The sequence below is a fragment of the Muntiacus reevesi genome, chromosome 1 (assembly GCF_963930625.1).
Source record: "Muntiacus reevesi chromosome 1, mMunRee1.1, whole genome shotgun sequence".
NCBI lineage: Eukaryota > Metazoa > Chordata > Mammalia > Artiodactyla > Cervidae > Muntiacus > Muntiacus reevesi.
In genome coordinates, this window is record NC_089249.1 from 188,094,901 (window position 1) to 188,110,262 (window position 15,362).

A 15,362-nucleotide genomic window follows, 5' to 3' on the forward strand; every position below is an offset into this window, starting at 1 on the left:
AGGCTCTTAAACATCACCTAGTTTGAAGCTCTTCCTTGAACACTCAGGACAAAATAACACCTCCTGTCACTTTCTCCTTTATACTTGGTTTGTTTTCTTCATAGCATGTGACATTCTGACATATTCTATCATATTTTATTTGAATATCCTCATTTGCCATCTTTCTACTGGGAGAGGATTACTTTTCAGCACTTTCTACTAGGGCAGCACTAAATATGTATTTCTCAAATAAATGAAGAAACACCTCATTAGAACTCAAGAATAGATGAGCTCTTTGCCAATGTGATAAGAATGGGACAAAAATTCTTTGTCAGAGATGAAATGGAGTATACTTTGGAAGAGAATATTTCAATAAATAAGATATTAAGATCAATTACTTGAGGGCTACATAAAAATTGCAGTATTTCAGCTATGTGAATAATGCTAGTTTGTGTGCAAACGAGTCATGTTATTTTCCTTTTTCCTGATAGTCATCTCCACCCCATGGAATCAGAGAATAACACACGAATTTCAGAATTTCTTCTTCTGGGACTGTCAGAAGAAGAATTGCAGCCCCTCATCTTTGGGCTCTTTCTCTCCATGTACCTAATCACTGTGTTTGGAAACCTGCTCATCATCCTGGCCATCAGCTCAGACTACCACCTCCACACCCCCATGTACTTCTTCCTCTCCAACCTGTCCTTTGTAGACATCTGTTTCACCTCCACCACCATCCCAAAGATGCTGTGGAATATCCAGAACAAGAGCAAAGGTATCACCTATGAAGGCTGCATCACCCAGATGTATTTTTACATACTATTTGGAGGATTAGATGACATTCTCCTGAGTGTGATGGCCTATGATCGGTATGTGGTCATCTGCCACCCCCTGCACTACACCATCATCATGAGCCCCCTGCTCTGTGGACTGCTGGTTCTGATATCCTGGGTGCTCATTGCCTTGAATTTCTTGCTACACAGCTTAATGGTGCTGCGATTGTCCTTCTGTCCACTTGTGCAAATCCCCCACTTTTTCTGTGAACTCAGTCAGCTGGTACAACTTGCCAGTTCTGACAACTTTCTTAATAACATAGTGATGTATTTTGCAGCTGTCCTGGTGGGTGGTGGTCCTTTTGCTGGTATCCTTTACTCATATTCTAAAGTAGTTTCCTGCATATGTAAAATCGAATCAGCTCAGGGGAAGCATAAAGCATTTTCCACCTGTGTGTCCCACCTCTCAGTTGTCTTCCTATTTTATTTTACAGCCTTAGGAGTGTTCCTTAGCTCTGGGACTACCTACACCTCACATTCAAGTACAATTGCCTCAGTGATGTACACTGTGGTCACACCCATGCTGAACCCTTTCATCTACAGTCTGAGACACCGAGATATAAAAGAGGGTCTAAAGAGGTTGTATTGGATGCCAAGTATAAAAGACCAATAATACTAGTGCTCTGGATTTCGTAACTCAAAGTATCAAAACCAGAAATTGTTCTTTGATAATTGTGAAAGAAATTTTGCTCCTTGCCCTTATCTTCTGGGATTTCCATTTTTCTTTCCTTCTTTGAATTCAGTATCTTTATAGAATTTTAGGAACTCTATTTTTACATGTATTCTCCGCCTTATATATGGACAGTTTTTACTTTTTCCTACCCACCATTTTCCTATCTTTGTTTCAAAATTGTTTGGAAATCCATTTCTTTGATGGAGTATCATAGAATCATGGAGACTTCATCAGGAGGAATGTCTTTTCATCAGAGCGTTTAGTCTGTTGTTGGTCAGTTACGCAGTTGTGCCCACCTCTTTGTGACTGCACGGATTACAGCACGGCTGGCCTGCCTGTCCCTCCCCATCTTCCAGAGTTTGCCGAAGTTCATGTTCATTGAACATGAGATGCCACCCAGCCATCTCATCCTCTGATGCCCTCTTCTCCTTCTGTCCTTGATCTTTCCCAGCAGTAGGCAACTTTTCCAATGAGTCATCTGTTTGCATCAGGTGACCAAAATGATGGAACTTCAGCCTCAGCATCAGTCCTTTCAGTGAATATTCAGGGTTGATCTCCCTAAAGACAAGTGCTGGTCAGTTACACAACACTGGTGCACTGGGAAGACCCAGAGGGATCCGGTGGAGAGGGAGGTGGGAGGGGGGATCGGGATGGGGAGTACATGTAAATCCATGACTGATTCATGTCAATGTGGCAACAACCACTACAATATTGTAAAGTAATTAGCCTCCAACTAATCAAAATAAATGGAAAACAAAAAATATACTGACTGGCTTGATCTCCTTGCTGTCCAAGGGACTATCAGGAGTCTTCTCAAGCAACATATTTCAAAGGCATCAATTTTTCCACCTTCTGCCTTCTTTATGGTCCAGTTCTCACAACCACATGTGGCCACTGGGAAGACCATAGCCTTGACTATGTGGACCTTTGTTGGCAGAGTAATGTCTCTGCTTTTCAACACACTGTCTAGGTTTATTGTCGGCTTCCTGCCAAGAAGCCATCATCTTCTGATTCCATGACTGCAGTCATCGTCCACAGTGATTTGGAGCCCAAGAAGAGGAAATCTATCACTGCTTCCACCTTATCCCCTTCTATTTGCCATGCAGTAATGGGGCCAGATGCTATGATCTTAGTGGTTTCAATATTTAATCTTAAGTTGTCTCTTAGGAGATCATTTAATTTACTGGCAGTTTAAGAGATTTTTCATAGGTATTGCTTATTGCCAATTTGTTAACTTGTTTTCTGTTAGTGTCATTCTTTGTTTTTCTTTTTTTGTGTGTGGTTCTTTTCTTATGATTTGATGATTTATTTAGTGATATGCTTGTGTTCCTTTCTCTCTAGGTTTTACCTTGTGTAGATTTTTGATGTATGATAAAGAAAGTGTCTTCATATGATGGCCTATAATAATGTCTGCTGATAAAAACAAGTTGTCTTTTAAGTTCATACACATACTGATCACACTACATTTTCACTCCCTGCCCTACATTTTATGTCTCTGAAGTCACATTTGATACCTCCTTAGTTATCCCTTTCATTCTTATTGCAGCTATACTTGATTTTAGGATTTTTTGGTCTATTGAGTCCTCACACCAGCTCAGTGATCTGACCCTCAGCCTCTCTCCGCGTCAGACTTTACTCGCAGGGTTTCCTCTTCTTACAGTTTGTTCCCACTTGCTATGCCTTTCTTCCTTCCTTCTTAGAGAAGGTCCTATAATGTTCTGTGTAGAGTACCTTTAGAATTGATAAATTCTATTAGTCTTAGATTGTCTGAAAAGTTCCTTATCTCTCCTTCAATTCTAGATATTAGTCTTTCTGGGTAGAAAGCCCTAGTTTGCACATTTTCCCCTCTCAACACTTTAAATATATCATGCCTCCCCATTATATCGTATAAAGTTTCTGCAAAAAAAAAAAAAAAGAAAAGAAATCAGCTGATAGACCTATGTGCTTCCATCTTATATGACACTGTTTTATTTTTGCTGACTTTAGAAAACCGTATCTTTAACTTTGTGACTTTAATTGCTGTATCTTGGTGTAGGTTTTGTTGCTGTCATTGTGGGGGACTCTTTTCGCTTCTGGCACCTGAATTTGCTTTCTTACTCAGATTTGGGAACTTTTCAGACATAAGTTTATCACATAAGTTCTGATGACCTTTCCTTCTGCCTTTTCCTTCCTGGGCACTGCAGTTATGCCAGTGTTGGTGTTCTTAATGCATTCAAACATCCCTCAAATTATTCCCTTTTTTAATCTGCTTTTTTCTTTTCTGACTGAATCATTTCCATGATTCTATATTTCAGTTAGGTTATGCATTCTTCTGTATCACCTGATATATTATTAATTACTTCTAGTTGTTCATTTCATTTAATGGAATGCTGAGTTCAAACTAGTTTTTATTTTATAGTTCCCTATTAAAATTATAACAGATTCAACAGACCTTTTTACACAAAATTAAATATTTTATGGTCTTCCATTATTAACAATATGCACAGGGTGAATACTGGAAATAAAACTTCTTTTGGAAGATTTCTTGAATCATTTTAGGTTGAGAAAATGGAGTTTTATATCTTTACAAATGCATTGATTCCAAATCTGGTAAACTGTTTGTTTTTCTTTCATTAGCTTTTTTTAGACATGATATCTTTTTATTTAAGTTGGGACAAATTCCTCTGTATTTTCATTGTGTTTATCTTTGTCTGTCTTCTGAATTTATGTGTCACAGTTAACTCTTGCTGTCTTAGAGTTGTTTCTTTCTGTGGGAAGAGTTATATACAGTTGATGTGTGCCCAGTGACTTTACTGTAAGAACTAGATCTGATGCTATCAAAATTCATGCCTTTCTTTGGGGTATACTGATTGCAGTCATCTTGCTAAGAGGTATGGATGGCTTGGACTTGAGTCAGGTATAAGATAAGGCTTCCTCTTTGTCTAGAGGCCAGAAGGAAATGGCATCCCACTCCAGTATTCTTGCCTGGAAAATTCCATGGACGGAGGAGACTGGCAGTCTACATTCCATGGGATCACAAAGACTCAGATGTGACTGAGCACACACACACACACACACACACACACACACACACACAATAATACGCTAAGATAGTTTATGGTGCATATTAGCATATAAATGTCTTCATAGGTACAAGCATTAGTAATGAAGAATCAAAGGATAGCTCTTAACTTCTGATATAACTGGGAAATTTCTAATTGACTTGGAAAAAGTAGCATGCATCCAAGGAGTATATTAACCATGGTTTTATTCTAAAGTAGCAAAGTTATCCACCGTTTTGAAGAGGACAATCATTATTTTTAGAGATTTCAGTGGTTCCGTCCCTGCCCCAAGGCAAAGCATAAAAGACCCAAGGGACCTAGTCAAGACAAATCCTGAATGTTACAATTTAAAGAAAATCTTGTACTCAGGGACATGATGACATGCTGGGAACCTTAGGGCTTTGGAAGCAAGAGAACTAAGAGGAAGGAGTAATAAAAAATGAATTCACCTAAGTTGTATGCAGTGTCTTAGGAACAGAGAATCAGCAGGTGAAAAAATCCATTCTGTCCAGAAACATGTCCCCAAGGGAAATCATGTAGTTACAGATTGGAGTAACCAGAGGAAACATGCCTAATGAGCTGACACAGGAAACTCCAAATATCTCCTCTGCTCCAGTCCCTAAGCCTCTGCCACTTTGGTTGGGGAGGGCCTGGTTCTTGCTTTGGAAGTTCTACATCTGTCTGGGAAGCAATGCTTCATTTTTATCTGCTCCTGTTTCTTGTTTGGGGAAAAACATTCTGTCTGTATCAGTAATCATTTAGGAGGAATTTTGACTTCTACTGGAAAAGCCTTCTCTCTCAATCTGCAGGCAGGTGAGTCTGACAGCTCCACAGACCCTGCAGGAGAGTGTCAGTGATGATAGAAGCCTGGAATGTGTACCTGAGGTCACTGAGGACCAATCTTACATAGCCCAGAAGCCAGAGGTCATTGTGGTTGTTTTCTGGTTTTCCTAATATTAATGTACTTATTTATGGTCTAAAAATAAAGTGAACATTGCATTTGAAAGTGCAAGTGTCAATCTTGACAATTAAATTGTAACAGTGAAAGATGAGAAGGAATGATGTTAGTGGTTTAGTTGCAAATTGCTCCAATTCTTGTGACCCCATGGCCTTTAACCCACCCAGCTCCTCTGTCCCTAGGATTTCCCAGGCAAGAATGCTGGAGTGAGTTGCCATTTCCTCCTCCAGGGGATCTTCTTGACTCGGGGATTGAACCTATGTGTCCTGCATTGACAAGCAGATTCTTTACTTTCTGAGCCACCAAGAAAATCCTTTTAGAAGGAATAGGAGGCATAAAATGCTTCCAGTAAAAGTAGAAAACTAGTATACGGACCTTATTTATGAACAAGAGGAAAAAATAGGGGAAAAAGAAAAATCTCCTATTGCTTTATATGTTTCACATAAGACATATCCAACTTCTGTTGTATTTTGTCTATTTCTGATATTGAATTGGTAGCTTATATTTCATTGTTTTCTTTTCCTCTTGGGATATTCAAGCTGTAAGATGTTCCATGTCATAAGTATATCATTTTTCTATGTTTTTAGATGAAAGATATTTTTCTGTATTATTTTCCCAAATTAAGGAGAAGTCGCTGGAGTTGGAATGTTGATGAAGCAAGGAAGTCTTTCTTTATTGCATTGTCTCAGCTGTCATTGAGTATATTGGATGTAGTTTTCCCTTCATGTCCATATATCCATTTCATTATTTCATTTCTCCGTTTCTTTCACTCTCATCCTTTTAATTGTTCTCAAAATACCAAGCAGACATTGGCTATACCAAAATGAACCCATCATTAATTGTTCCATGAAAAGTATATAAACTGGAATATCATGTTAAAAATTATATATTCCTTTGGAGAATAACTATTTGACCTGACCAGCTGAGCTGTAACCTCTCACAGCCTCAACAGGGTGAATCTGGGTGACTAGTGTATGATGGTGGCACAACACAGAACATGTGTGTGTGTGTGTGTGTGTGCTGTGTGTGTGTGCTGTGTGCTATGTGTGTGCTCTGTGTATGTGTGTATGTGTGTGTGCTGTGTGTGTGTGTGCTCTGTGTGTGTTCTGTGTGTGTGTGCTGAGTGTCTGTGTGTGTGCTGTGTGTGTGTGTGTGTGCTGTGTGTGTGTGTGCGTGCTGTGTGTGTGTGTGTGTGTGTTGTGTGTGTGTGTGCGTGCTGTGTGTGTGTGTGTGTGCTGTGTGTGTGTGTGCTGTGTGTGTGTGTGCGTGCTGTGTGTGTGTGTGTGCTGTGTGTGTGTGTGCTGTGTGTGTGCGTGTATGTGTGTGTGTGTGCTTTTGTTTTGAAAGTGAGGACAGTTCTTACAGCAGAGGCACCAGGACCCATATGCTAAATGACTTATATACACAGATCACAGCAACAGATAGAATCAGTAAGTGAATCTGATATAATTCATTAGGATGGTTTTATAGCTAAATTGATAATGTGTAAGGAACCTCATGGAAGGAGGGATTCTTTGTGGACGGAAGGTTCAGCTGTAGCAGGAAAGCCACCTTGTTCCTCAGTATCCCTGACACCATCTCTAATCACTCCCCCTCCTGCTTTTCCCTCTGGCCCACTGGTTTCCTTGTTTGCACTTGAACATGTGGAACAAGCATCTTCCTCAGGTCCTTAGCAGTGGCAGCTCCCTCTTCCAGGCACACAATTCTGATATCACACTATCTCCTTGTCTCTCTTTCATCAAGAATCTTTTCAAACATCACCTAGTTTGCTGGACTTTCCTGAACACTCAGGACAAAATAACACCTCCTACCTTTTTCTTTTATACCTGGCTTTGTTTTGTCAGAGCATCTATCTCATTCTGACATATTCTATCATATTTTATGCACATAACCTCATTCCCCATCGTTGGATTGCTAGAGGTTTCCTTTTCAGCATTTTCTACTTCTTGTCTCCATGTTCTTGGAATATCAGTTCAGCTCAGTCACTCAGTCATGTCCGGCTCCTTGGGACTCCATGAATCATAGCACACCAGGCCTACCTGTTCATCACCAACTTCCAGAGTTTACCCAAGCTCTTGTCCATCGAGTCGGTGATGCCATCCAGTCATCTCATCCTCTGTCCTCCCCTTCTCCTCCTGCCCCCAACTCCTCCCAGCATCAGGGTATTTTCCAAGGAGTCAACACTTTGCATGAAGTGGCCAAAGTATCTTGGAACATGGCTAGCACGAAATATGTATTTCTCAAAAGAATGAAGGAATATCACATTAAAACTCTACAATATATGACCTCTTAGCAAATGTGATGAAAATGGGTCAAAAATTCCTAGTCAGAAATTAAATGAAGTATAGCTTCAAGAGCTTCCGCAGTGACTCAGTCTTTTAGAATCTGCCTGCAAGCAGTACCCATTCAAGAGATGCAGGATCAAACCCCGTGCTGGAAATAACCGCTAGAGGAGAACATGGCAACCCACACCAGAATTCTTTCTTGGGAAATCCCATACACAGTGGAGGCTGCTGTGCTCTGGTCCTTGGGGTCGCACAGAGTCGGACACAACTGAAGCAGTTCAACATATACACATACTCTAAAAGAGAACTTATCTGCAAATAAAATATCAACATCAAATTCTTGAGGGCTAAACAGAAATTACAGTATTTCAGTTATGTTAATTAGTAGGTGTAAAAATTGTCATTATTTTCCTTTTTCCTGGTAGCCACCCCCACACCATGGAGCCAAGTAATAATACACAAATTTCAAGATTTCTTCTTCTGGGACTTTCAAAGAAAGCAGAACTACAGCCCCTCATATTTGGGCTTTTTCTCTCCATATACCTGATCACTGTGTTTGGAAACCTGCTCATCATCTTGGCTGTCAGCTCAGACTCCCACCTCCACACCCCCATGTACTTCTTCCTCTCTAACCTGTCCTTTGTAGACATCTGTTTCACCTCCACCACCATCCCAAAGATGCTGTGGAATATCCAGAACAAGAGCAAAGGTATCACCTATGAAGGCTGCATCACCCAGATGTATTTTTACATTCTCTTTGCAGATTTAGATGACATTCTCCTGAGTGTGATGGCCTATGATTGGTATGTGGCCATCTGCCACCCCATGCATTACATGGTCATCATGAGCCCCTGGCTCTGTGGACTGCTGGTTCTGATATCCTGGGTGCTCATTGCCTTGCATTCCTTGCTACACAGCTTAATGGTGCTGCGACTGTCCTTCTGTCCAGAAATGCAAATCCCCCACTTTTTCTGTGAACTCAGTCGGGTGGTACAACTTGCCAGTTCTGACAACTTTCTTAATAACATAGTGATGTATTCTGCAGTTGTCCTGATGGGTGTCATTCCTTTTACTGGTATCCTTTATACTTACTCTAAAATAGTTTCCTGCATATGTAAAATCTCATCGTCTCAGGGGAGGTATAAAGCATTTTCTACCTGTGTGTCCCACCTCTTGGTTGTCTCCCTATTTTATTTTACAGCTTTAGGAGTTTACCTTAGCTCAGCTGCTACCCACACCTCACATTCAAGTACCATTGCCTCGGTGATGTCCTCGGTGGTCACACCCCTGCTGAAACCCTTCATCTACAGTCTGAGAAATCAAGATATAAAAGGGGCTCTGAAGAGATTCTACTTTATGCCAAGATTAAAAGACCAAATACCCTAGTCCTCTGGATTGCATAACTCAATGCCTTGGAACCAGAAACTGTGATTTTTTGATCACTGTGGAATAAAATTTTCTCCTATTTGTTTCCTGGGATTTACATTTGTCTTTTCACCTTTGAACTCAGCATCTTTATGCAATTTTAGGAACTCTCCTTATTAAGCTTTTTTTCTTTTCTTATCTATAGGTAGTTTTTATTTTTTCCTACTTCAAAATTTTCCTACCTTTGGGTCAAAACATTTGGAGATTCTATTATTTGATGGGGCATCATAGATTTATTAACAATAATTACTTCTTAAATGACACATGCCATTCAAAACAATTTTTCTCCTATTTCCCAGAAGTAATAGTTATGAGTTACATTAATCATTTAAAAATACACTTAACAACCAGGAGGATTTATATTATTTTTATCACAGTTGATTGTATCAGGGATATAGAAAAATAACTGTCAGGTTACAGGAGGATTTCAGACTGTGAAAAGTTAGAACCCTTAACTCTCTTGTTTAAGTGTCAACTTGTGAGTGTCTCTCTCTATATAGATACATGTATAAACATATATATATACATATATATATATATATATATATATATATTCACACATGCTCTTTTTGACCAAAAGACCTTTTAGGTGACATAATGTGTGTGTGTGTGTGTGTGTGTGTGTGTGTGTGTGTGGAGAGTATTATATAGGGTACAGTAGTACTCTATCTTTATTTCAAGCCCAGGATGTCCAGAAGCAAGCGTAAAAGCAATCGTGATATTGCTGGCACAGCTAAAAAGCTCCGAGTAATAATGATGGATACAAAAAAACTGAGACAGTGGAGTGAGGTGAAAAAAAGGAACTGGAGGGCCAGCAAAACTAATAAGAGAGACAAGAGGAAGAAGATATAACTGAAAAGCAGGAGAGATCCAGGACACAGGAAATAGTCAGGGAATTTCTTTATTTGAGAGGGCACTTCATGAGAAGAGTCAACTCATTGGAAAAGATCCTGATGCTGGGAAAGACTGAGGGCAGGAGAAGGGGCGACAGAGGATGAGATGGTTGGATGACATCGCTGACTCAATAGATATGAGTCTGAGCAAACTGGGAGATGGTGATGGATGGGAAAGTCTGGTGTGTTGCCATCCGTGGGGTCTCACAGAGTTGGACATGACTGAGCAACTGAACCACAAGAACAAATGAGCTTTTGAGGCATGGGACCTAGGATTGCAGAATGGTACATGAAGGCTGCAGCAGCTGTTCAGAATGCAATCCAGTGCTGCCGTGTCATCACTGATAGGAGAAAAAGCTACATCAAGACATCAGCAGATTGTTTTTTCAAGTGCTTAGTCATGCAGCTGTGTCCAACTGTTTGTGACTGCATGGACTGTAGCTACCAGGCTCCTCTGTCCATGGAAATCTCCAGGCAAGAATACTGGAATGGGTCTCCATGCGTTCCTCCAGGGCATCTTTGCAACCTAGGGATTGAACCCAGGTCTCCTGCATTGCAGGTGGATTTTATTTATTTATTTATTTTTTACCATCTGAGCCACCAGGGAAGGCAGAGAATACTGAAATGGGAATGGGTAGCCTATCCTGTCTCCTGGGGAACTTCCTGGCCCAGGAATTGAACCAGGGTCTCTTGCATTGCAGGTGGATTATTTACTAACTGAGCTACCAGAGTAGCCCGGGAGCTACTGGGAAGTTTTTCCAAGAGGGTAGGCCAAATAAATCCAGCAAGGAACCAGAACCTGTGCCATCAACATCAGGCATGAGTGAAATTTCAACTTCCATCTCATACTGCTAATGGTCCTTCTTCTCTGCCCTAGTCCATCTCCTCTCCCTCCTCCAGTCAGTAATTCTGTCTATTCACTCAACACCAACCCCTATATGCCAGCTGCTGTTCTCTACCACTGTACTTTTCAAGGCACTGCACAGTAAGATTGAGAAAGTTTTCTTTATGTTTTGCACTTGTTTTTTATGTGTTATTTGCGTGAAAAATAGTATAAACCTATTACAGTGATGACTGTGGTTTAGTTGCTCAGTCATGTTCAACTCTGGTGACCCAGTGGACTGTAGCCTACCAAGTATTTTACTCCATGGGATTTCCCAGGCAAGAATACTGGAATGGGTTGCCATTTCTCCAGGGAAACTGATTATAGTATTATGTTTGTGATTGTGCTAGCTGGGTACCTAGGCCAACTTTGTTGGACTTGTGAACAAATTGGACTGAAGAACACACTCTTGGAAAAGAACTCATTTATATCTAGGAGATGTGCTATATTATATTCCTGTTTTCCCTTGAAAATTTACAGTACTTCCCACTCATGCATCTTTCCATAGCTCTAAATGAAATATCTCACTTTTTTCTAAACTTAGCCATAATAATAAAAGAATCAATGCATGTCCATTTAAATATCATCCATTATAAATTCTCATTATAATCAGAGATCTCTTCCATTTTTATGATCAAAGGGCAACTGACAAGAGAGGTTGAATTCTTGCCCAGCCTGTAATTCATGCTTACCTATTTTTCTCCACAAGTATTTATTTTATTACAATTTCCCCTGGTTTCCTGGAAAGTAACCTCAATAGGACCACATTTTAATAGAGTTTTTTGAAGTTACTTGAAAAATAGAATGAGCATGAATGCTCTCTCCAATATTAGTGCAAATGCCCAAAATAAGAAGTAGCAGATTTTTCCAATTGCCTTCACATTTGTTTATTTTGATTGTTTTTTTTTTTTTTTTAATATTATTTTATTAGTTGGAGGCCAATCACTTTACAACATTTCAGTGGGTTTTGTCATACATTGACATGAATCAGCCATATAGTTACATGTATTATCAATAAGCTCTCAATGGCGTTCTGTGCTTTGCAAAAGCTTTCAAGTCTAATTAGGTCACGTTTGTTTATTTTTGCTTTTATTTCATTTGCTCTAGGAGACTGATCTAAAAAATATTGCTATTATTTAGCTCAAAGACTGTTCTACCTAGTTATCTTCTATGATTTTTATGGTTTTCAGTCTTACATTTAAGTCTTTAATCCAACTGTCTTTATTTTTGCATATGGTGTGAGAAATATTTTAATCTAATTCCCTGTACGTAGCTGTCCAGTTTTACTAGCACCCTTGCTGAAAGACTCTTTTTGTTTCTCATTATTGTTCTTACCTTCTTTGTCATGGGTTAATTGGCCATAAGTGTGTGGTTTATTTCTTGGCTCTCTATGCTGCTCCATTGATTGTTTGTGCCTGTACCATGCCATTTTGATGACTGCAGCTTTGCAGTATAGCCTGAAGTTTAGGAGAATGATAAGCCGAGCTTTGTTGTCATAGGAGGGAGAGTTGTTTGGTTAGTTGTTTGATTTTGTTTTGCAATTGCTTTGGCTATTCAGGTTCTTTTGTAGTTCCATATGACTTTTAGGCGCGCATGAGTGTCAGTCCTTCAGTTGTGTCCATTGCTTTGCAACCCCATGGATGGTAGCCTGCCAGGGTTCCTCTATGCATGGGGCTCCCTAGGCATGAACACTGGAGTGGGCAGCCATTCCCTTCCCCAGAGGATCTTCCTGACCCAGGGGTTGATGAACCTGCAATACCAGCCTGCAGTCACGATTGCAGGCTGATTCTTTACCATCTGAGCCACCAGAGAAGCCCTGAATTTTAGGGATATTAATTCTATTTCTGTGGGAAATGTTGTAAGGAATTTGAAGTATTAATAGTGAATATTGAAAGTAGAGAGAGTAGATATCCTTGTCTTGTTCCTAAATTATAGGAAGTGTTTTCAACTTTTCACTGTAGAATGTGAGGTTGGTTGTGTTTATGTCGTAAATGCCATTATTTTGTTGAGATATGTGCCCTCTATACCCACTTTGATGAAGATTGTTATATCATGAATGGATGTTGAACTTTCTCACATGTTTTTATTTCTGCAACTATGTTTTAAACATTTTACTGTGGTATAACTTATATACATTGCTGGGTTAGTTTCAGGGGTACAGAGAAGTGAATCTGCAATACATGTAGGTATATCCGATGTTTTTAGCTTCTTTTCCCACGTAAGCTATTACAGAGTACTGGATAGAGTTCCCTATGCTGTACAGTAGGTCCTTGTTAGTTATCTACTTTAAACTCAGTTGTGTGCATATGTCACGTGTAGGTTACTTTTGATGTGTCTTTGGGCATGGTGGGCTCCCCATCCTCTTACTCTGCCATCTTAGTGTCCCCCTCCAAGATTCCATCATTTTTGTATAACTGTGTAGCATTACATTTTCCATACATATATGACTTCTTCTTTGTCCATTCATTCATTGATGGCCACTTAGATTGTTTCCATATTTGGCTGTTGAAAATAATGTTGTGATGGAGTGAGGGTTGCACGTATCTTTTCACATTTGTGTTTTTGTATTTTTAGGATAAATACTCAAATTGGGATACCTGGATCATAAGGTAATTTTATACTTAATTTTTTGAGCAGTCTCCCTACTCTTTTACATGGTAGCTGCACCAGTTTATATTCCTATCAAGATTATGGGAATAAATGGACAATTAATGTACAATATAGAAGTAACCCTTTCCAGTATTCTTGCCTGGGGAATCCCATGAACAGAGGAATCTGGCAGGCTACAGTTCATGGGGTTGCAAAGAGTCAGAAATGACTTAACAACAAAACAACAATAATACCTTTTAATTTATTAATCCCTTTTAATTTGTCTTGAGTTTAAAATTTTAAAAAAAATTGATTTTAAGTATTTGAAAATACCAATTTTCTTTGAGAATACCAATTCAAACTTTTTCAGATATATATTATTTGGTGTGATTCATGAGTCCTTGCATAGAAATAATAAAATTGATCACACATCTGGAATGAATGCATATACTTTCACTCAAAAGTTCAGGTGAAGGCAATTTGGTGTGCAGAAATTGTAAAGCTATATACTCTGTAACCTAAACACAGAGTATGAGCAGGAATCTTTTCCTCTCTGACCAGACCAGTGTCCCTCAGGGAAATCAGTCATTAGAGGTGGTAGTTACAAAAGGGAATCATGCTAATGAGCAGACATAAAGAGCCATCAATATTTCCTGTGCTGCAGTCCCTCTGCCTGTGCAACCTTGGACTAGATTGGGGCATGGTTGATGCTTGCAGAGTCAAAACTCTAGCTGGGGGACCAGTGCTTGACTCCATCCCACTGTCTTATCTGTAGACAGAGTTTCTATCTCCATCATCAACCATCCAAGCGGAGCTGGGGCATCTATATTGAGACTTTCCTCTCAGAAACTCCACCCAGGTGAGTCCAGGAGCCCAGTAAATACTGCAAGATATGGCCAAAGGGAATGGCAGCCAAGAATATTCACCTCAGTTCATATGAGAGCCAATGCAGACTAAACCAGAGCCATGAACACTGAGTTTGTTTGTTGTCTTGACTGATAAATAAATGATTAATTAATTAGTACATGATTAATTAATCATGTATTATTTCATGATGCTGAAAAAAGAAGTGAGTACTGAGCTTGACAATGCAAGGGTCAGTGTTAGCCATTAAATGATGGCCATAGAGGCCCATTTGGAAGAGGGAGTGTGATGTGCAAAGTGTTTTCAGTCAAAGTAGAACCTAAGTCCAATCACGTCTGCCATTAACTGAAGAAGAGTTATAGGGTATTAGCTGTGGAGTGTTGTATAGTGGTGTAGCTTGTTTTTCTATCAGAAGCATATTTAACTATGAAGAATAAGATCTAGAATGCTGGCAAACTTTTCCCCTGAAACAGCCCTTGATGGGGCATACATTTCAGTGTCTCCACTCTCTCTTTGTGTGTGTGTGTGTGTGTGTGTGAGAGAGACTTTTTGTTTATTTATTTTTTCATTTATTTCTATTAGTTGGACGCTAATTACTTTACAATATTGTAGCGGTTTTGCCGTATATTGACATGAATCAGCCATGGATTTACATGTGTTTCCCATCCCGATCCCCCCTCCTGCCTCCCTCTCCATCCCATCCCTCTAATATTAAAATTAAAAAATATATATTACATCAAAATTGCATGCCAAAGAGCTTATCCTGCAATTAATTAATTATGCATAATATTAAATATATGTGTTGAATAATTCAGTTCAGTTCAGTTGCTCAGTCATGTCTGACTCTTTGTGACCACATGGGCTGTAGCACGCCAGGCTTCCTGGTCCAACACCAACTCCCAGAGCTTGCTCAAAATCATGCCCATCAAGTCGGTGATGCCA

The 15,362-nt window shown here is 39.6% G+C and overlaps 1 protein-coding gene across 1 annotated transcript; it reads left to right on the plus strand.

The window, feature by feature from the left end:
- Nucleotides 1-483: 483 nt before the first annotated feature.
- On the plus strand, nt 484-9,152 carry LOC136155816 (olfactory receptor-like protein OLF4). Its single transcript, XM_065917953.1, has 3 exons — nt 484-977; nt 5,370-5,376; nt 8,211-9,152. Exons 1-3 carry the CDS (start codon nt 484-486, stop codon nt 9,150-9,152), a joined length of 1,443 nt encoding a protein of 480 aa, XP_065774025.1.
- The last annotated feature ends 6,210 nt before the right edge of the window (nt 9,153-15,362 follow it).